Here is a 20,813-nt window from a genome sequence, read left to right on the forward strand (position 1 = left end):
ATGAACCATCAATTATTGATAAAATGTTAACTGAACGTTACCCAACAATAGGAAAAGAATCGAGACGGAACGATTAGCAGAATTATGAATCCCATTTCTTTAAGTTTCCGAATTAAACATGAGTTATTCCAATGAGACACTGTTCGTTTTAATCTGTTTATCCGTTTCTATTTGATTTTATCCGTTCTTTCCTATTAATATTCGCGACAATGCCACCTATAATAGCTTGTTCGTTTCAATTATTTATGTAGAATAAGGGATGGCAATTATCAATCCGATTCAATTCTTTCTATCCGAATTAATTCTTTTCAAAGAATACGAAACATCCGTTTGGATAAAGAAATCGGAATAGATCGTATAGAAATTCTCAATCCGTTTCTATTCTTTTCCGATTGTTGGGTATGAAATGCCTGTGAAAGACTACTTGAAACAGAAAAATTTAATTACGAAACTTACAGGAAATGAATGATTTCATTTCTTATCTATTCCTGCAACATGATGACGTCATAACGGAACAAAAGATTTCCAACTATTTTACTATGACGACACGTGGAAAGATGAAACACGCGCGATTATTCAACTGCATAAGAATATATGAATTGCAGAATCATAGTTGTGAAATGAAATGATTATCTACTTTGAAAAGTTTTTCTCGAAATTACTTTATAAAATTTATCAGACCATCCCTAATATGTTGAAATATCTAAGACCACTCTATAATTTGCTGCTCTCGAAGCAAGCACCACAAAAGTATCGGATTACATTGGATTTTTCTTTTACCTTACGCATTTCTTCACTAATTTTGTCAATATTTTCATATTGTTACAGTGTTCGTCTTCATCGGTGTCGTTGAATTTGGAATTTTCCCCCAACAGCAGATTGGTTTTTACTGTAATGATCCAGGGCTCTCTTTTAAATTCACTGGGGATACTATCTCTTACTCCGTTCTTCTGGGATGCAGTGTTATTTTGCCATTGATAGTGGTAAGTTTTGCTGATCCCCTTATCGAGACTTGCTTAATTAGCAGTTGCACGAAAGCCTCATCAAGGCTTTCACAGGTTTATCATTTCACATCAATTATAGATAATGTGACATGTAGAAAGCCATGTGAAATTATAAATTGACAATAATCATATGCGCACAATAAACTTTGGGTCCTGTTATTTGAAATATTTTCTTTTATTAGATGTGGTTAGCTGAATGGTCCTGCTATAAACCAGACAGCTATAAGAGCTTGAGGCCAGGATGCGTTGGAACCAGAGGAAAACAGATATGGACGTGGTATGGACATTACGCAACAGCATGTGTCACCATAACATGCGTACTTCAGTTAGTCAAAACTCTTGTCGGTGCACCAAGGCCCCACTTCTTTGATACGTGTAAACCACGCGAAATGTACAATTGCACAGAAACGTAAGTCCTTCAAAGCTTTTATAAATACACCGATGGTCGAATGTGCTTTGGATACAATTTAATGGCTGCTTGACAATTGTCTCACATTTTAGTTCTTCAATACCTTATAATAAATAATCAAGATTTCATATGAAAAAATTAATTGAGTGGTTTTTTCTACAGGTATGTTCAATATTACACATGCACTAATACAGAAACCAGTACCTGGGTTGTATCCGATGCAAGCAAATCTTTTCCGTCCGGACACTCAATTCTGTCTACGTATACCTCGGTTTACATAATTGTGAGTTTGGATTTGTTCTATCTCTTGATTCTTTCGAAACTGTGATGTGTTGGAAATAATTTTTGATATTTTTCTTACAGTGGTACCTCCAAAAACGTCTTCCCAATCGAGCGTTAACCACTCTGTTCAAACCCTGGATGCAGTGCTTGGTTCTTTGCTGGGGCATCGTCTGCTGTATGACTAGATTAAGCGATCACAGACATCACTGGTGGGATGTCCTTGCTGGAATTATTATGGGAATTGCTGCTGGTTTTTACTGCGTCAAAGTGAATTGCAAGGAATTTGTTCTTAAAGACGATAGCTCTGATTGGGCTCGTGGTGAGTCTGTTGAAAATGGGCACCATGGTTATGACAATAGACGGCATCAGAGCGTTAGAAAACTATTAAGTAACACCAGCGTAGAAAATCGAGAAATGGGTGACGTCGTCACACCTAGCTGGAAAGAATGAATTGACTTTCTCTCGATGAAATTGAGAGATAGTTGTGATTACCGAAATTATTGTTATCGTTGTTAAATGTGTGTAAATGGTTGAATGCGTGTATTTAGTAAACTATACGGCCTATACCCTCACTTTAATATTTTATGATGAGAAACAAAGGAACAGTTGTGTGTCTGCACGTTGTAAAGCCCGCCTAAATTTTATAGAATGTACACTTCATTCTTGTGAATATTTTTACTTTTCCGTACATATGTGTATAAGTTTGGACAGGTATATGTGGGCCAATTACGTGCGATAGAATATTGATTTGAAATAACTCACTTGGTTTTCATTACCGGACCTCGAATCATCCAAGTCGAATTGAGTAAAATAACTCATATGTATCCGCAAGAAATCAATTGTTATTCTGTACTAGTTAAAAAAATGCATCACACAGGTCGAATAATTTGTATATACTTGTAAAGATTAATGTTACGAAATAATTTATATTAGAATGTAATGTTATTTAAATAATAAATATTTTGGTGACCAGTATTTTAATACTTAGGACAGTGGTGTACCACCTCATGATATCGTGTTATATAGTCCAAAAAATATGACTATAGATTTTATTGAATTGTACATATCATACGGTATATATACCTATATATATACACATATCAAATATATAATTGAAGTAACACGTATGACTATTTTTTTGCGTGCGGGTCAAGTACGTAATAGGACGACGCTCACACTTGTTATTATATTCTACTTATTCTAGGGAGCTTAAAACTTGAATGATATGTAATGTTCCGATAAAAATTTGACTTTATCCAAGTTCAATATGAAGTTTGACGTTTATAATGAAATGTCAAATCACAAATTATCACTATAAACAGTCTCATTGTGCCTCTTCTGCTTCTTCATTCTTTTTATTATCGTTCGTGTTACAGTTGGGAATTTACAGCTTTACACTGTCCTTATCTAAACTCAATTGCATCCTGTGATGCTCTTCCAAAATATGCTCCAAATACTTATCTGAGTTGAGAATAATGCAAACATGACTACCAGTGAGCCCAAACTTGCAGAGGCAGATGGAACTCATTTGAATTCCTGCGGGCCTAAGGACACTTTATGTCAACTATGTGGCTTACCCCAAATCGGAAGCAATCAAGTCCGACCAAATGGTTTGCGAGGATGCAAATGCAACGAGTTGTCACCACATTACAAGTATCAACTCACATTATTTCTCAAGCACTAAGGCTATAAACGATATATTCTGAAATTTTTCCGTCACAACACTTTGATACTCGTTGGCATCATGTGATTTGTAGTAATGAAAAAATCCATTATCTGTATTTCTTATTCGTGTCCTGCATCCAGTAGCTGATCATTTGTAAACTTTTAAATACTTATATAGAGTGCCAGATCCACCCAGATCTGTCCAACCTTCTATACTTCACCCCGATTCGCTGAAGGCAAACTTAGATGCCTATGTGATAGAATCCTGTCAGCCACAGCTTTCAAAAATAAACAGTAGTGGGACACCATCCTCCCTTAAAATGGATATGTGCTCTCAGAAGGAAACAGTTCCAAAGGAAGTAACTTTCGAACCACCACAAGGAATGGATGCCGGTTTGTTGCTATAATAGTTGTTATGTAATGGTTTGAAGTATATTTATCGTCACCTCAATTGCGATGAATAAGAATACATAATGAAAAATATCGTAGGACAATATCCAAGATCTCTTTTCTACCAATATTACCCAAATCAGAACAAGAGCTATACCTTTCATGTACTCCCTCTACCTTTTTTGGAAAGACTAAATTACAATCAAATCTCTACCCTGTCCATTGACAATGAAGATATAAAACAGGAATGGAAAGAATTTGTATACAACTTACCAAACAAAAAATATTCCTCTGTACTCTATCCAGATGAAAAGTAAGTAATTTCAGATTTGGCTAAATTCTGGATATATTTCTTACAGCTACAGTTACAATTCTGACTAGACTGTATTCATATTTCACAAGACGGAATCTTCAATCGCATTTCATCAAGTCGAAATCAATTTTAATAACATTATGTATACAGATTCTGGCGATGGAAAACATTTTTAAGATACAAACCTGATGAAACTGGGAACGATTTTCGATACAAGATGCAAACGGAGCCGAAGTACGACAACAAAGGACGTTTACCAATTACAGGAGAGGAGTTGGACATATACCGAAATTTTCAAAAAATAAAGTTTAAATCAACAACCAATGTGAAGCATACGTTGAAAAAGGGTAGCGAAAAACAGCAAAAATTGACACCTACAAACTGATTTACACAACTGAGTCTTACACAAATTCATATCTCCATCGATTTGAAAAAATAGAAGTTGGAGCAAAGTGATAAAATGTTGTGCAAATACGTAATCACAAACTCACTTTTAAGGTGTTACTCGATTTCTACTGATTGACTTCTTAAAAGAAAAAATAATTAATACTCTTGCTCTAAATAGCGTTAAATAAAATAATTTATTGTTCACATTATATTACATTGAATATTTCACGCTGTTGAAAACTTATTTAACAAATCATTTAAGCTAATCAAACTGATAATTTCTATATACCTCTTGGAACAAATCACGGCAGTTGATTTTTACGTTAAGTTTTGCGCATAACAAAAATACTCCTGATAATTTTCGGTGCAGGCTATATATTTCCTCGGGCGGTGGACATAGTCTATGATTGAGTATTGTAGGTATCAAAGTTTGAATTCTGTAATACAAAGATTGACAATTAAAGTGAGTGTACTTATGTTAGTCCAGAACTACTGCAATTCAATCGTTTGTAATCAATCCTAATCATTGTTATCAACAAAACAGGCATCTGTGGAACTATCGTTCTATTGAGAAATTCATCATTACACACACGGTATATGTTAATGTGAGTAGTATGTTTTAGGGTTTCAGCTTACCTTTTTGTAACATCTTGGCCACCAAAGTCAAAATACTCGTGTTTTTCGTCAAAAACTTGACCCAAAATCATGACTGCGTCTACATGAGCATCATCCATCACCTAAAATTGATAATCAAATGTAGGTTCGATTTAACAGTTTAGAAAGAAATCATGTTCAATTAATCAAATCAGTGAACTAATCTGTACCTTGGACTCATATCCAGTTAGAAATCCCATTTGACGGGACAACTGTAGAACCTTTTCCCGATCACCTTCGCTTGCGCCTTTAATTATTTCAATATACTGGTCCATGAACCGTTTATCATAGGCTCTGCACGCACCAAAATCTAATAATGTAAGCTAAAACAACAGGTGGCTTTGTTCAGTGATAGAAACATTAAATGTACCTACTTGATCTAAATCAAACGTTTTCTAATTAGTTAAAATTAAGATGTGCAAAATTTGCATACCTGCCTAGTCTCGGGATTGTAGAAGAAGTTTGCCCAGTTTGGATCTGTTTGCATGTAGCGAAAGTCAAATAATTCCAGTAAGCAAAGGCGCATCACCATCTTGCATATATGTTCTCTAGTTTCGGAGTCCATTTCTGCGCATTTGTCGACTGGTATACCATCAATTAATTCCGATGTGAAAATTTGTTTGGTGCTGAATTCGTCTGTGAACGTAATTTCATTGTAGACCAAGAAGACTGTATTATAAGTAACCTGTTTGTATTTCCAACCACATCAAAATCTTATGGTCCTTTAGATCAGCAAGTATTACCAATAACTTTTGGCACATAGTAATCTGAATATGGAGATATTAGATCTCTGTATTTTCTTGTGCATTCAGCTTCCCTGACATAGTCTACTTCCCAAGCGAGCTCTCTTTTAGCCACCTCGACTACATTATCAATAAACATTCCTTCCGGAAATATATTCCATATCTGAAACGAAAAAACAGCACCCCATTAGTGGTCAAATGGTTGTTCACTTGGCTCAATTAAGCCATTCTTAGAATTCGCAATCTTTTCACCTTCAGTACGCTGACCAAATTGTCGATATCGCTTTGAATTCCCTCAGCTACGCCTGGATACTGTATTTTCATAGCTACTGGAGTTCCATCCAGTAATACGGCATTGTGTACCTGGCCTGAAAAATTTCTTGAATTAATTTTTTTCACATAAAAGCAAGTTAAATCGCGTATTATTGAATTACCAATAGATGCAGCTGCAAAGGGTTTATCCTCAAAGCTGGATAGTTTACTTCTCCAGTCAGAGCCGAGTTCATTGCTCAATACTTTCTGAAATACAAAGTATTTTGTGTTATCTCACATATAATATAACAGCTATAATGGTCCAAACTCTTGTGCATGGAGCAGTCTTATTATATGTATATTTTACAAAAAACAGTATACCTCCACTTGCCATGTTGGCATGAAGTCTGCGCTCTGCCTCACTCTTTCAAAAGCTTTCTGTAATTCAGGACTTATAATGCTGTTATCCTGAATACTTAATATCTGGCCAATTTTTAGTCCAGCACCTAAAAATGTAAATGACAGTTAACGTTTCGAACAGATTTACAGCATCTCTATGCAAATGCTAGATCTTTAGCCACGATAGTGTAACAATAGTATTCATTGTAATGAGGTAAAAGTTTTTTACCTCTAACTTTGCACAATGTAGAAACGATTCGTTCTGTGTTGGCTTTTGTGAGGAACATGCTGTCCAAAGACTGTGAGACACTTTGGTTTTTTAATCCCAAAGTGCGTCGCGTATACTCAGCCATTGTTCCAATTCCAAGCCCTAAGCCCAGAGTTCCAAAACTAACCACGCGCTGAAATCTTGTAGATGGCACTTTTCGTTGACGTGCATTCGCTGAAAGCTGTTCAAACACGAATTAAATTGCTCGATTGCATATTCAACTTGTAAATTCCCCGAGTGTTTCCATTTTCAGTAATTGTTTCAAAGGATATTGCCTGATAAAATTGGGTCGAGCTTAGCAGTATTTCTTTTGCTATCTATATATTTATATATCCATTACTATCTATATAATTGTTGTACTTTTCTTCTAATATGATAATGACAAGTGATAACGCTAGTTAATGCATTCAATGTTTTTGAATAAAACTAAACTTACAGATTGTCTAGGCCTCACAGAAGGCATCGCCTTATGAACTCGGACGGTTGAATCATTTTTCTTGCTTTCAGTACTTTCTTTGCTATCATTGCTATTAATAATTTCTTTATTTAATGTACTTCCTTTACTATCCGTAATTGGGTCGAGTATTGTATTTCCTTCTGGCTTCTGCCGTCTGATTCTTTCTTCATGTTCTAATTCAAGTTTTCTTAGTAATTTTTTGTCTTTATTAGACAGCTCTATTTTCGGTATATCTTCTCCCAATGTGGCAATAGTTTCAATTTTTTCTTTTACACTTGCAAATTTCTTGGGTGACACTGGAGTTTTTATCTCATCACGAGTCTCAGTCTCTCCTCTACTGGATGCGGATTTCTGAAAACCCGGAACACCCTCGTTATCATCGTTAGGCACAGAGTCTGCACTCTGACTTGAAGTACTTTTACTATGGTATTTCTGCTGAAGTGCGTCACAATACCCTGTAGCGCTACTCGTTCTAAATGCCACATATCGCGTTATACCTGTGCCAAGCACAGACACACGTTCTAAGGTCTCTTTCACACCGGCAGCCACATTATTCTAGAATAAAATAGATGTAATCGTACCTGCGGCTATTTACATACGATTCTAAGTGAAATGATGATACACAGTACTTTTATATTTATACAGGATAGTACGTCAAAACTTGAACCATTTCTTTATTTCAGTTCATTAATCATATGCAATGGCTCGAAGAGCTATGAGTAAAGAAGGACGAAAATATTTCTTGGTTATTTCTATAATTGATCAGAAACTGTATTAGCCTAAAAGTATATTAATATAACTAAGAAAAAATGAGCATAACTAAATCTGATATATTCTTTTGGAACTTACAGGAACCTTACTTGGATCAATATTTTCCAGTTGTTTCCCCACCGCTTTGAGATTGTCTTGAGCTAAATTTCTGAGGCTGGAATGAGTTACCGCCTGTTTTATACTATCTTCTTGGATTTTTAATACTGCATTAGCTACGGCTTGCGCTCCGCGTACTACGCCTAAGAAGTCTGTGGTCCATGGTCGTGACATTGCTGTTAAATGAACATTGTAATCAGCTTGGATCTAGATTTAAAAAAAACAACTTTGAGCTCCATAAAAGATAACTGATTGTTACAATGAAACTGGAATATTACAAACGTAATAAAATGCTGCTTCAACAGCTACAAGATATGACTTGAGAATAATTTCTTGAGGTTACTTTTAGCTCGAGAACTCCGAGAAATCACATTGAAATTCAAAATAAATAATATTTTAACGTGACAAATATACAATGCTCACCATAAATAACGTGCATACAATAACGCGTCAGTGGATCAGCCGCCAAATCGAGTCGCAATGTTTACTACCGTATTTTTCTGGTTGTTGCACTTGCACCACATTGGGTAATATGTATTGAAAATAACCAAAGTTCGTGCTCATGCCCGTGGCATTGAGTCTGTAACATAGACTTTACGATGTTACGTAAGCAAGGTTATGTGTGTGGATCTACGATTTACGTGAAGTTGGACAAGGGTAGTTTATCAGCAATTCGTGGAACCTCGTCATACATCAATTTTTATAACCTATTTATTTTATGTACTTAACATGAGCTGTGAAAATGGCATCGAAATATGTCCCTGCACCCGAAAAAACTCAACAACCCACAAGGGCACTTTTGTTGCACAGGCACCGAGTAAAAATGCGAAAATTGAAGGTTTACGTAGAATTAATTGTTACATCAACCTTTTTCTCGTCTCTACAATTTTTTGCCTTCACAACGCTTGATAATTTGCCTTTTCAAGCTTTCACACTCCTCTTGTTAAAACACATAGGCAATGTACTTCGCTGCCAGCATTCGAAGGAAGCTGCTTCAAAAGTACAGAATCTTCATACTATCAAAAATACGAAGGGAACGAAGACGAGCCACCGTTGCCCTTGTCCGTTTAAATCAAAACATGATTTGAAACTTGACACGAAACATGAGAGGACACTGAAACATCATGAGAAACCTAAATGGTTGAACTGCTTCGTGCAGGGATGTCAGCAGAAAAGCTGCTTCAATGAGGAAATCAACTGTTAGTATCTACAGAGTATAGCATTTTTCTTGCTCTAGAGTGAATGCACTATAGGGATATACTTTTCAAGAAAGCAAAGCACATAGAACTTATATGTACTTTGAGGTTTTTCTCTGCTTTGTAGTGCCAATCAGATATCCAAGTCCTAAGAAGCCATGTGTACCGGAACATGTTCATCCCCGTCCACCTCTGAATTGGAACCGCAGACCCCCGCTATTCACACCACCTGAAATGCTAAATAATCTGAAGCGAGGAATAAGGAACCCTTTCCAAGTGCTGTCTATTTCTCTTTTTTCTTGTAATAATCCATTTTTGTGTATCAATCCTAATAGACAAACTGGTATTTTCATAATCTAGATCACACACAGAAGAAAAGAGATGCAAACACGATTGGATAGGCTAACAGACGAGCATCAGGCCTTTGCCTTTCCCCCAGGCACTAAACCATTACGTGACAATTATTATTTCATAGACCCTCCATTGAGTCTTGTAGAAAATTATGACATCATCTGTAGGGACATTCATATGCAAAAATTCCTTGAATGCTCCACCAGATCATCCCTTCTAGTCTTCAATGGAGACAAGTACAAGTTCTTCAGAGAGCGACTCCCTATTCCTCAAAAACGTATATTGAATATACCTGGTAATAGGTAAGCATAAGGTGAATGGTAATCACTGTCCCAGCGTTGTTGTGTAGGTGGTTAGATGGATAAATGTAACTTTTTTTCTAGCTACCAAAACAATGCATTGATAGAAATGGGTGATCCAATTATGCCAGACGGTGCTCGGTAACTCATAGGAGAGCAATGTTAAAATTCCGATTGGTTTTACTCTGTACCTCGAATTTTCAGTTCTGTTTCGTAATCAGTTCTTTTTTTTTTTTTTTACTATAGCAATATTGTTTGTTTTTTTTTTATATATATATATATATAATGATTATACTAATAAGCTCTATACCTTTAAATCCGAGGTTATATTATGATTTTTATTTCTATGAATTAGACCGTGTATAAGCCTATATTTTTGTGATGTGAAGTTGAGTATTATACCTCAAATGTTTGGTAAATTTTATATTCCTGTTAGATAATTGAATTGCACGCCAAATAACTGTAATACAATTTATTGTTGTACAAAAATGATACAAAGTTTGAACAAAATTTATTTATATCATCTAAGTCGCGTGAAGCTATTTGGTTCAATGCTTTAAATCTAGTTTGAACCCATCATCATGAAAAGAGACTAAAGACTAAGACATATCATCATGCTCATTTCAGATGCAATTCACATTCAGATAAAATTACTTGCTATGAAAAACTGTTATCACTTGCACAAACATTATAAATTTCAACAGTGTCGCCGAAACCATAAATCATTTATAATAAGATTTTGTTTAATTTTCGACATGACTAAGTAAAAGACGGTTAAAAATACAGACCCATAATTATTCTGATTGTACGGAGATGTAGCTCTGTATTAAAACATTATTGCACAATATCCCACTTTCGGAAACTTATTAAACTAGCAGTACCACGTAAATAAAATTACTATATAATATCATACCTTTAATATAAAGCACAACACACGGAATTGAACAATAATTTCTAGATAGGAAGATGTAGATTGGTAAAACCAAAAGTAGAAACCAACTCTTATTTGCTACTTATTGAGAATTTTAGCACACCCTAGGTCTATCACAATACTGTATGGCAATATTTAAAGAATACGGGCATCTTTTTTTTTTTTTTAAATTACGCTTTAGCATTTGTTTAAAAATTGTGAAGGATTTCCATGGTATTTTTATACGTACAATAAATGCATCATAAAATCAGAACTGAAATACTCCCTGGAACATTTAAAGAAGCACGGAATACTCAGAATGATAAAATATTGCACCGTTCATCTTTTTTATTTTTATAAACTACGAATACGTTGCATAAAAACGTATGAATGCACAGTCAACTTTAAAAGTAAGCCAAGAACTTGTTTGAGCCATTGGTACGAGAATGATGATATATTAGTCAGAATATGTAACTAGATACTTCATCCCACTATGATACAATGGCACAGATATATTCTACAATCAAAAGTCAATCGCTATGTATCTAGCAGTGGTCCTGATTATAGAAAATCTTCTGTTGACGTTACTGTCGCTTCTATCAGCAAACCAAAGTCTAGTTCTGTGAGACTAGCTGCAAAGTCAAGATCAAGCATTAATAATAATAAAGAATAATGAACTGATACAAAACCTGTCTGGATACAGAAAAAATTTATCAATGAAGAATTATTCAAACTGTACCTTTTGCAGTCAGCAAATCTAGGAATGTGTCAAGTGGTGAAAGTCGGTCTGCCGAAGGAAAAGCTGCTAATCCTAGAAAATAATCAAAAAAGTATTACTTGTGGTCACTGCTTCCTTCTGCTATTACTAATTCTAGAATTCTAAACTAAAAACAAAGATCAAATTGAATTTGGCCAACCATTATGATTGATATGATGCTGCGATATTCTTCCACGGCACTGGGAAATTTCTCCAGATAGTATGTTGGTAGCGTGTTCCCGAGCTCGTAACATCAAACTAACGGGATGTAACCACTGATTAAGAAGTCTTTTTGCTCTAGATCTCGGTAGTAAGGAAAGCAAGCCTAATTTTCTACAGACTCCATCTTTTGTGTCACCTGAATCTAAAGATATTTTTGGTATTATTATATATATAGTTAGTCAACTAAATAATAGACAACGAATTATTGAGAATCTACTGATTCGCATAAACCAAAAAGATGATATCAATTTTACATCTAACAACTTAGTAACCCCATGAAATTCCTTTTCTAGACTACAGAAATTCACTACGTACCAAATTCATTGGTGGATAAAATTCTGATTAACTCACCAGCCATGATTACTTTCATAACATCAACCTGTAGCTCAAATACATTTCTTTGTACATACTGTAAGAATGTTGGATATTTGAGACTGCGGTATCCAAGGTAGGTAAAAAAAGATGTGAACCCTTGTGGTAATGGAAATGCAGTACTTTCAATGGCATAACGATAGCGTTCCAGTAGGGTAAATAATAAAGAACGTCTGGCTTCATCCAACTGATCACTGTAACACAAATTCACAGAATTACTAAGTTGTAACTTAAATTTCATACTAGAAATGCATAGAATATAGTAAAATTACAGTAGTTGGAACATGGGAAACAGAATTTCAGATCTAGAACAAGAAAATTCACAGCTTGCAAACGTTATTACATAAGAATAAATCCTTGTTCTTGTTCAGTTTTTGCGTCAACGCTGGAGGCTCGACAAAGCATTTGACACAGTGAGCGTGAGGTTTCTAACTGAGCAGCTACGTGTCTAGTTGCCATTGCATGCAAGTGCAAAGGGGTACAGATTCCCTGCAATCGCATTGTCGATGTTTGAGTTCCGTGTTTCAAAAGGTGCATCGAGAGCTCTCGCAAATTCACTGATACAACGTGCTCTTGTTTCGAGGCTGTACAATTCTCCACCTCAACGAATGGCAAATTGGAATCTAACATCTTGTTATTCCCTCGACAGCCCATTAGCTCTCCCAAGGAAGCTGCTGTCACTGCGAATCTGCAAATGTATCGCAGTAATTCATGACGGTACATCCAACGTACTTGGTTTTACTTTACAGTAAGCCTAGAAAATTTTTGTAAATCATGACTTATACAAAACAGCTTAGCTGGTGATCAGCTCAAAATATTTTTGTTGGCTCACCCTCCACTAGGCGACATTGGCGTGCTAGATCTAGATAAGGCTTCTGGTTGATAACAGGCCAAGGAGACCATAAGCTTTTCGGCAACTTGACTTGGTTTGAATCTTGGTTTATCACTATTACATTTGCCCAGCTGATCCCATAGTTGGGTCCATAGATCGTTGCAGTAGGGAACCAGTCGTTGTTGTGGAGACAACAGCATAACGGAAGTATTCCATAATTTTTCATGGCTAAGGGTGACGGTTAGATCATTCACTTTGATTTCAGTGTTTGAGCTATTTTGCATTGTAGTAAACGGCAGCAACGATATTAATTGCTGCGCATCTGCAGGCAAATTTTTTTGCACTGCTGCATATGATCCAGAAATGAGAATTTCTTCCAAAAGTCGTGCAACACTCAACAGTCTAGGCTTCTGAGCTATGATGGAAATTAGTTCTATAACTACATCGGGATCATTTCGATGAATCAGGAAGTAGTGAAGAATGCCAAGTCGCACTTCAACAGATGTTTCTTTACGAAATACATCGATCAAGAAGTCTGCAGGTATTATCAATGGCACAAGGTCCAATGTTGGAAGATCTACAGTTAATGGATTAGAAATTGAATTCATCAAACCGCCATAACTGTCCGACTTTGCAGAATTAGTGTTTTTTGTGTTAGTATTTGTACGACTCTCACTAGCTTTCATACTCCGAGGCCTTTCACTATTATTGCTATTATTACTATTACTATTAGCTGCAATATCATTCTTGTTCAGGTCTAGCAAAGGTACTAGATAAGAAGACTGTAGTGGTACGCAAGTTAGTGGACCAGATAGAATATGACAACACGGTTCGTGAGTCACACCAATCTCCAACAAGTGTGTGAAGGATCCTTGGACAAATACGACCATGTGATGATCGCCGTATATAGCAAAGGTTGGCCTCATCAACTTGGCACGTACCCAAGGTATCCCTGGTACGACGCAATGGATTACACAGCTATGATGAAGAACAGTAACGGAGTATGCAAAATGTACCGTGTTGAGATCGGAGAGACAGCTGTTCTCTATTGGGTCTTGCACCTGATTTTCAGGACGATAGAGATAATGATGGCATATGCATACCATCCCCTTTGGGTCTGATACAACAATTAAGTCCAACGAACAGTCATGAACTCTTAAGGGAATCACGTCATCCTCGTATGTTCCACAATGATTGGAACCAGGCAGCTGAGGTAGATTCAATGGTATATTTAACTGAAACCAGACAAAAAAAAATTTAAACCCATAGTAAAAAATGGAAAAATGTTTACCTTTAAAATTTCCAATAATACTAAAATAATCCGTATGGAAATAGGCAGTGTTGTCGGAGTGGTTGGAGCAAAGAAAATTCAACTTACAACTGTTTCATGGGGTAGATCATCATGGAACTGGAGACCACTCAGTGTTGGGTACGATCCAGGTGTTTTTGGTTGACTATTGCTAGCTTCTTCTGTAACTAAGCTTGTTGTGGATCTGCGATGATGTATATGATATAATACTTGATTTACAGAGTCCCATTGAGCCCAGATAAATGTCCGGACCAAAGATTCTGAATTCAGTTCCTTTACTGAATTAGCTTCTTCGTCGGATATGTCAAAGTAAGTTGTGTACAACATTACAGCTGTGTGCAAAAATGAATAAATAAATTGTCAACGGATGTGGTTTTTAGAAAAAAATTGATTGTTATTTTGGCAAGTGCTTAAACATATATCATGTTCAATTTTAGTCACTTAATCAATAGTAGTCAGTTAGGAGAGCAAAAAATCCAGCACATCATGTGTCAGCATGGAATTTTGATGACTGGTGATTATTACAGTGGTAACGGTAGAAGCAGCTAGGATTTATACTATCCTACTGAGTGAAATCCACTTCGATTGAAACTTACATTCCTGATGGATAAGGACTAGGAACTTGTCGGAATCTCTCTGTGGGCGTTGCTTGTAGAGAAATTGAATTCGCACCTGCTTACTTCTTTCCAGCTCTAAATTGTGAAGATCTTTAGTGCTTGAACAAAGCTCTATGACATAAACTTGATACACCTCCGAATCTTCACACAACTGTGGCATTTTATTTTCTGTTCCGGAGTCAGTTAGCGATGTTTGATCAACCACTGGAGAGACAGACTTAGTAACAAAGCCAAGCAGTGTATGACATTGATTTATTGTAGCTTGAACAATGTTCAGTACTTGAGAGAATTCGTGCAAAACCTAAGGAAACAAGTCAAGATGGGAATATATACATTAGGCAGACATGGAATAATTTACCTGTAAGTTGTCCTTTGCCCTATCATAATGGCCAATTACAGAATGTGATCGCATTGGTTCATCTTCGGCACAATTTTCTTCTATCCATCCAACTAATAATGATCCATCTTTCTCTTGTCCCAATAACTTCCATTGTTCGGCTGAAATTCACAATGTGAGAAAATCATCAAATACGAGATAGGTCGTCATCTTTAATGTTGTTCGTCTGTCAATCACATTCAAATTTTCTGCATAAAACCGTGATTGCGCGCGCAGCACGTATATGTCATCTAGATAACATTAAGAAAATACATCGATAATTTGTTTTTGTCAAGTATGGATCAACAGTCGGTAGTAATTCTAAGCATAAATCAATGTTCGGATTTTTTTAGGGATACAAAGAAATGTGGTCTCTACATATTTTATCGCGACGATTTCCAATACGTCAAACGTCAAATTAAAAACGTTAATATGTGCACATGTATTACCTTTAACAGCCCTGTCATGTAAGGATGAACAAAGCTTTGCAGCCAGATTGCCCGCCATACCGGTGGACAGCAAATTTTTTAATCAGTAAAGTTGTTCGATCGTTTCTTGCTTTCTGTGGTATTATCACGGGTCGAATCTGAAAATTATCTGTATTCCTGTAAAGATAATACGAGAAACCAACAATAAATGGGAAGCAATCGAGGGGGCGATACTTGTTCCATGTCATATGTATACGTTCTGCTATAATCATAGAGAGCGTTGGAGAGCGTCTAACCAGAGGTCTAACCGAACGGGCCAATCGACCCCAGTCTGTACCAGAGTTTCTATAGACATGCCGTCACCACCAGCTAACGCTGGTGCTCTAATAACGTGATTTTCATGGGCATTCAATTAACGCATCGGCGGGAAAAGTCAATCATGAAAATGGGTACTGACACAATGCGTTGACTGAAGACTATAAAGACAGTTACCCTTATTACGTTCTTTCTACTGCGCGGTTGTTTCCAGACTGAGGAATTCATGAAGAATTCGGCTAGCTGATTTCGTTGTCGACGATTACTGAACATCCGACATCCAAACCTTCGTTTCAAACTTTAATATGTACTATGTATGATGATGTATGATGATATGATATGATGTATAATGATTTTAGTTTTTACACCTCAGACAAGAAATACGCACTCTATCTTTCCTGCCGATTCTAGACTCAATCGGCTAGGCGCTTCGATAGTCAGCCGTTGACTAAAGATATATTCTTCAGTCTTAGGTACTCACTTTGTACCGACTTAATCTCAAGCTTTCATACAGACAGTACTTTGGTTGCTACGAATGTCAGTGCGAGCTCGTTAGGTAAAGTCGATAGAGCAGAACCCTCCTACGCTCCCAGGCCCACCTGGGCCCACTTGCCCGCCGAAAATTGGTCACAAAAATTTACCCAGGGGTGTCAGTCTTATAAAAACAGTTTATATTTGACTTCTTTTGGTTCGATGCCTTACATGTCCGATTGAGAAGGTAGAAAACAATATGAATTTCACGGAATAATGAATAGTTTGCATCAATGGATTGAAGAATACGGTAATCAATGACAATAACTAGTAGGTTTAAGCTTGCACTCACGCTAATTTAATTTTTTAGCATTTTATCCATTTTTTCAGTTCCCGATTATTCCTGAAATGCACATTTACTGCGCATGCCCAACGAGTGGCGCATAAAATGCGCGAATCCTACCACGTGTAGCGAATTAGCCGTTTTCTCGATTTTTGAAAAAACACCGCAACGAGATAATATAACCTATTCTACAGTTATCGTTAGTTTTACTTAGTTAAGGAGTTTTGATCCTGGATAAAATAACTGTTAATGTTTCTGACTCTATATCGCATTCTTTAATTGAACCACAATCTGAGATGTCCGAGATACTCGAATCCTTGGAGCATTTGTCTGTGAAACACACTGACGATAGTTCAATTAATGGATCAAATCGCCGGGAAGACGATGCAGGAAGTGTGCAAGACAAATTCGATTTCGCGCTTGCTGCGGAAGAGGCAGTATCTTTGGATAAGAACTACATTCTTGGGATTTGTGCCACGAGGTATATATGCGCATTTAGTGGTTATAAAGTACAGCGAATTGTATTTCTCGATGCTAGTAATTTGTCCCCAACATTCCAGCGGTACAGAATTCAAGATAGGCACTGCACTTTCCGATTACACCTGCAATGTTTATGCAGTCGGTGAAACATTAAGTAAGATTGCGACACTCGATGACAATAAAGCCTCAATAATTGGAATCAGGTTTAGTCCCATGCATCAAAATTTGTTGTATTGCGCCTCCAGCAATGGATCTATTATGCTGTATGATTTACGTTCCAAAGGAAGGATGGTAACACAATTCAAAGGTGACATCAAGGATTCTTTAATCCAAACTTAGTTGGGCCCACAAGTAACCCATAGGTGGATTCTGATTTTTCGAATTTCTTTGATCATTGTAGCTGATGAACGAGATGATAATGGAAAGATAAAGAGTCTTGCAAGTTTTGACATATGCCAAGATGAACGAGTCATGGCCGGGGGTACAGACTTAATTGAGGGTGACGTGTTCATATTGTTCTGGGACACTAGATATCCCACAAGCAAAACACATGGAAGAAAATCTTTGCTTGGTGGATATTGGCAGTCTCATACAGATGATATAACCACCCTTGCATTTCATCCTAGCAGAAGAGATTTACTAGCCTCCGGTAGTACTGACGGTCTTATCAACATTTTTGACTTAACGCAACCCAATGAAGACATGGCACTCACACATTCCCTTAATACTGAATCATCGGTGGTGAGTTTTTCCTTATGGCTGTAGTGATCACTTCCGGTAGTGCTGTAATACTTTATGTATCCAATCAGCTGCTTTAATATTGAAGTATAATAATATCGAAATAGTGAATTTCGCACATCGAAATAACCGTTTGTCTGATTCAAGTATTTATGCTTATTGAAAACTTGGTACATTTTAGCAAAGGGAATCTTCTATGATAGAGAACTGGAGATGTTGAATTTTACTTGACAAAATCTGTTTCTTTTTCCACAAATTTAAACCAAAGGACAGACTAGGGTGGCTGGGTGAAGAAAAACTGTGGTGTGGAACGCACACGAATGCCCTTCAACTTTGGGACTGCGAAGGTGCTGCTCCTTATGCAAAATTCGATCGAGAAGAATTAGCAACTTTTCAGGTAGGTTTCATTTGTTGTTGTAGACTTCATTGAGAAATTCTTGCATCTAGTTAAGCAACAAATTTACCGCATTATACTTATACATTAACATAAATCTTCCATCATATATATTTTTGAAACATTGGGAATTTGAAATCATGTCGATGATATTGTATGATACTGACAAAATCTTATCCCAAAACAATGTTTTTATTAAAACTGAACTCAGAGTGAAGATCCGGAAAATTGTTACATTGTAAGAATGCACACAGAGTCTCTGACAGACAATAATTTTCTGCTAGCTGGTTGCAGTTATAGTAAACGGTAAGAATTAAAAAAATGTCCAGTAACATAGACACAGACAGTACTACAGTTCGTAGTCTATTCAGTTTTCAATTTTACATTCAGAGAGAGCCTAAGATGTCTTACTGTGAAAGAGGATAAATTGAAAGCGTGCTGTATGATGTCAGAGAATAAACAAGTTGTTCGAGACAGCTGGTTTGATGAAAAGGTAACACGATTATGTAAATCATATTTCAATACATTTTAGTATCCATTTACAGTGCTTGAAAATAAATATCATAAGTGAATCAATACTCTTTTCTCTTCGATAGAACAATTACTTGGTGACTGGTGGTGAAAGTGGTATTGTTAGCATCTGGAAACAAGAGGAATCTGCATCGTCTCGATCAAATTCCAATAATAGATTGCACCCCAAAATAAACAAATTTAAAGGACGAGACAAGCCTCACAAGGCAAAACCATATTGAAGTAATATATCTCGTAATCCTTGATACAAATTAACGTGTGCTTACTGGCACATCAGAAGTGAATCAATCTGAGCATATAAGTTTTATTGAATTTTGTATCGAATATTAAATGAATAAATATTATATAATTTTCCATACAACTATTATTGTCTTTCAACGCAGTAACTGCATCCTGCAGTTCTAGAGACAGAACAGTCTCATATCATGGAGGAATCAAAAGAAATAAGTTTTGATTAACTGATAAATCGTTTTTATATTATGCTTATTATTATTTATTATCCTCACGTTCTCCTTTATTACAATAACAATTGTATGTACATTTACAATAAATAGGTATGATTTCCTTAGTTGGCTGTTTATTCGATGATGAATGATTCGATAACGTAGCATAGTAAGTTAATTAGTAACTACAGTAAGAAATGCAAATGAGTTGAGGCGTATGAGACGACAGGATGGGGAAGTTGACCAACCAATTTCATTCAGCGAATGGCTTGGCTTCACGAGTTATTGGTAGCATAGGCTCGATTCTAGTCTTACGAGTCGGAGTATCGCAGTAAACAGTAAACAGGTAAAACTCAGTACTCCAAATAGCAGTCAAAATGGTTACATGTACCCGCTTTGTATTACTGAAAGCTCAAGTTTGGAAACGGAGTTTCCTTGCTATGCAACACATGCGGTCTTTAATAATGTTACTTGCTTGATCTGTAATCATTTTGGTATTCAGCACTTCTTCCTAAGTTACATAATACGTGTAGTCTCCGGTATCTTCAATACTGAATTACCTTACTAGCCACTATTATTTTATTTATTTATACATAATTCAACAAGGATAAAGTTTTAAAAACGGTTTTGTAATAACAGGTATATACCTAATTAATATATGTAGATTCGGTACAAAAAACAAATATCTGCGTGTCGCGAGTAAACATTAACATCTCGCGCAAACAGTTGTCTGTTGAAATTTAGTAGTAGTAGACGTCGTCGTAGTACTATTAGTAATAGTTTAAAAGTGGTAATAGCATAGTAGTGGAGTAGTAGCAATAGTCATAACAGTAGTAGCATTATTATTACAATGAATCATTTTTTCGAATAAAATCGTGCTGGTAATCTTACGTCTAACAGTTTCTACAAAATCATCTGGTTGAATGGCTTGAATCAAAGTACGATGTTATAAAATAGACAAATACTATGTATAAGTATGTGTATATGTAAATACGATAATAAAATATAATTATTAATATAGTGGCGCTGATTAATACAGCTGGTATCACAATAATAATAGTAAACATGTAGTTGAATGCAGATTTAGAGCGGATTATTAGGGCGTAAAAATACGGAAATACTTTTGCCTGGTTTGCATAACGCAAAAACTTGGCAATTCAAGAAGCTAATTTCCAACTTTTTTATAATATCAAGAGAAAAATTTCGATCAGCGACGCGAGTTCTATTTTTCTAACTTGAGCGCTAAATAAACCAGTCGTTACTATCTACAAAGAAATAGGGTGCAGTGTGTAAATATTAGTAGCAAGAAGTCATTAAAAAAACAAACAAAGTGTGTGAA

The 20,813-nt window shown here is 36.1% G+C and overlaps 6 protein-coding genes across 11 annotated transcripts in view; 4 read left to right on the forward strand and 2 right to left on the reverse strand.

The window, feature by feature from the left end:
- Window positions 1–2,816, forward strand: part of LOC124310502 (phospholipid phosphatase 1-like) — a 34,209-nt gene extending 31,393 nt beyond the window's left edge. For both annotated transcript variants that reach the window (XM_046774512.1, XM_046774514.1), the window contains 4 exons: window positions 829–983; window positions 1,187–1,413; window positions 1,576–1,696; window positions 1,777–2,816. In XM_046774512.1, coding sequence (XP_046630468.1) covers window positions 829–983; window positions 1,187–1,413; window positions 1,576–1,696; window positions 1,777–2,145 — 872 coding nt within the window. In that variant the 3' untranslated portion in view covers window positions 2,146–2,816. The remainder of the gene's footprint in view (window positions 1–828; window positions 984–1,186; window positions 1,414–1,575; window positions 1,697–1,776) is intronic.
- Window positions 2,817–2,953: 137 nt separating this feature from the next.
- On the forward strand, window positions 2,954–4,611 carry LOC124310506 (uncharacterized). Its single transcript, XM_046774524.1, has 3 exons — window positions 2,954–3,348; window positions 3,539–3,753; window positions 4,214–4,611. Exons 1-3 carry the CDS (start codon window positions 3,179–3,181, stop codon window positions 4,237–4,239), a joined length of 411 nt encoding a protein of 136 aa, XP_046630480.1. The 5' UTR covers window positions 2,954–3,178; the 3' UTR covers window positions 4,240–4,611.
- Window positions 4,612–4,625: 14 nt separating this feature from the next.
- On the reverse strand, window positions 4,626–8,659 carry LOC124310501 (atypical kinase COQ8B, mitochondrial). Of its 2 annotated transcripts, none has more exons than XM_046774511.1 (12): window positions 8,514–8,659; window positions 8,073–8,266; window positions 7,203–7,778; window positions 6,728–6,947; window positions 6,481–6,605; window positions 6,282–6,366; window positions 6,100–6,215; window positions 5,848–6,010; window positions 5,538–5,740; window positions 5,275–5,427; window positions 5,087–5,187; window positions 4,626–4,887 (listed from the first exon to the last, which is right to left on the reverse strand). In XM_046774511.1, the coding sequence occupies exons 1-12, from the start codon at window positions 8,527–8,529 to the stop codon at window positions 4,713–4,715; spliced, it is 2,127 nt and encodes a 708-aa protein (XP_046630467.1). In that variant the 5' UTR covers window positions 8,530–8,659; the 3' UTR covers window positions 4,626–4,712. The 2 variants fall into 2 exon arrangements, with proteins under 2 accessions (XP_046630467.1, XP_046630466.1); XM_046774510.1 differs by having other exon boundaries at window positions 8,073–8,297; window positions 8,514–8,633.
- Window positions 8,660–8,813: 154 nt separating this feature from the next.
- Window positions 8,814–11,117, forward strand: LOC124310504 (uncharacterized). Of its 2 annotated transcripts, XM_046774521.1 has the most exons (5): window positions 8,814–8,928; window positions 9,047–9,289; window positions 9,414–9,562; window positions 9,647–9,939; window positions 10,021–11,117. In XM_046774521.1, the coding sequence occupies exons 1-5, from the start codon at window positions 8,820–8,822 to the stop codon at window positions 10,079–10,081; spliced, it is 855 nt and encodes a 284-aa protein (XP_046630477.1). In that variant the 5' UTR covers window positions 8,814–8,819; the 3' UTR covers window positions 10,082–11,117. The 2 variants fall into 2 exon arrangements, with proteins under 2 accessions (XP_046630477.1, XP_046630476.1); XM_046774520.1 differs by having other exon boundaries at window positions 8,833–9,289.
- On the reverse strand, window positions 10,394–16,090 carry LOC124310500 (protein pigeon). 2 transcript variants are annotated; one of them, XM_046774508.1, is made up of 10 exons: window positions 15,781–16,090; window positions 15,314–15,453; window positions 14,935–15,256; window positions 14,408–14,670; window positions 13,030–14,264; window positions 12,541–12,885; window positions 12,177–12,391; window positions 11,764–11,967; window positions 11,586–11,657; window positions 10,394–11,478 (listed from the first exon to the last, which is right to left on the reverse strand). In XM_046774508.1, the coding sequence occupies exons 1-10, from the start codon at window positions 15,836–15,838 to the stop codon at window positions 11,408–11,410; spliced, it is 2,925 nt and encodes a 974-aa protein (XP_046630464.1). In that variant the 5' UTR covers window positions 15,839–16,090; the 3' UTR covers window positions 10,394–11,407. The 2 variants fall into 2 exon arrangements, with proteins under 2 accessions (XP_046630464.1, XP_046630465.1); XM_046774509.1 differs by having other exon boundaries at window positions 15,314–15,582; window positions 15,781–16,089.
- A 405-nt stretch (window positions 16,091–16,495) lies between these two features.
- LOC124304436 (WD repeat-containing protein 89) lies at window positions 16,496–20,086 on the forward strand. 2 transcript variants are annotated; one of them, XM_046762692.1, is made up of 8 exons: window positions 16,496–16,855; window positions 16,916–17,369; window positions 17,449–17,675; window positions 17,769–18,109; window positions 18,375–18,503; window positions 18,712–18,806; window positions 18,891–18,993; window positions 19,097–20,086. In XM_046762692.1, the coding sequence occupies exons 2-8, from the start codon at window positions 17,185–17,187 to the stop codon at window positions 19,250–19,252; spliced, it is 1,236 nt and encodes a 411-aa protein (XP_046618648.1). In that variant the 5' UTR covers window positions 16,496–16,855; window positions 16,916–17,184; the 3' UTR covers window positions 19,253–20,086. The 2 variants fall into 2 exon arrangements, with proteins under 2 accessions (XP_046618648.1, XP_046618640.1); XM_046762684.1 differs by having other exon boundaries at window positions 16,936–17,369.
- The last annotated feature ends 727 nt before the right edge of the window (window positions 20,087–20,813 follow it).

The sequence above is a fragment of the Neodiprion virginianus genome, chromosome 1 (genome assembly GCF_021901495.1).
Source record: "Neodiprion virginianus isolate iyNeoVirg1 chromosome 1, iyNeoVirg1.1, whole genome shotgun sequence".
Taxonomy (NCBI): Eukaryota; Metazoa; Arthropoda; class Insecta; order Hymenoptera; family Diprionidae; genus Neodiprion; species Neodiprion virginianus.

Excerpts from the sequence above, each read along its gene's own strand:
- LOC124310506 (XM_046774524.1), top strand. The coding sequence starts at position 3,179 with ATGACTACCAGTGAGCCCAAACTTGCAGAGGCAGATGGAACTCATTTG. Across the intron at positions 3,349-3,538 it reads GAGTTGTCACCACATTACAA|AGTGCCAGATCCACCCAGAT; the intron begins GTATCAACTCAC and ends ATACTTATATAG. Across the intron at positions 3,754-4,213 it reads ACCACAAGGAATGGATGCCG|ATTCTGGCGATGGAAAACAT; the intron begins GTTTGTTGCTAT and ends TTATGTATACAG.
- LOC124310501 (XM_046774510.1), bottom strand. Across the intron at positions 6,948-7,202 it reads CTGTGAGGCCTAGACAATCT|CTTTCAGCGAATGCACGTCA; the intron begins GTAAGTTTAGTT and ends GTGTTTGAACAG. Across the intron at positions 5,188-5,274 it reads TAACTGGATATGAGTCCAAG|GTGATGGATGATGCTCATGT; the intron begins GTACAGATTAGT and ends TATCAATTTTAG.
- LOC124310504 (XM_046774520.1), top strand. The coding sequence starts at position 8,833 with ATGGCATCGAAATATGTCCCTGCACCCGAAAAAACTCAACAACCCACA. Across the intron at positions 9,290-9,413 it reads CTTCAATGAGGAAATCAACT|TGCCAATCAGATATCCAAGT; the intron begins GTTAGTATCTAC and ends TCTGCTTTGTAG. Across the intron at positions 9,563-9,646 it reads GAATAAGGAACCCTTTCCAA|ATCACACACAGAAGAAAAGA; the intron begins GTGCTGTCTATT and ends TTCATAATCTAG.
- LOC124310500 (XM_046774508.1), bottom strand. The coding sequence starts at position 15,838 with ATGGCGGGCAATCTGGCTGCAAAGCTTTGTTCATCCTTACATGACAGG. Across the intron at positions 12,886-13,029 it reads CCAATGTCGCCTAGTGGAGG|ATTCGCAGTGACAGCAGCTT; the intron begins GTGAGCCAACAA and ends ATACATTTGCAG. Across the intron at positions 11,968-12,176 it reads TATGAAAGTAATCATGGCTG|ATTCAGGTGACACAAAAGAT; the intron begins GTGAGTTAATCA and ends AAATATCTTTAG.
- LOC124304436 (XM_046762692.1), top strand. The coding sequence starts at position 17,185 with ATGTCCGAGATACTCGAATCCTTGGAGCATTTGTCTGTGAAACACACT. Across the intron at positions 18,807-18,890 it reads GGTTGCAGTTATAGTAAACG|AGAGAGCCTAAGATGTCTTA; the intron begins GTAAGAATTAAA and ends TTTTACATTCAG. Across the intron at positions 18,994-19,096 it reads ACAGCTGGTTTGATGAAAAG|AACAATTACTTGGTGACTGG; the intron begins GTAACACGATTA and ends TCTCTTCGATAG.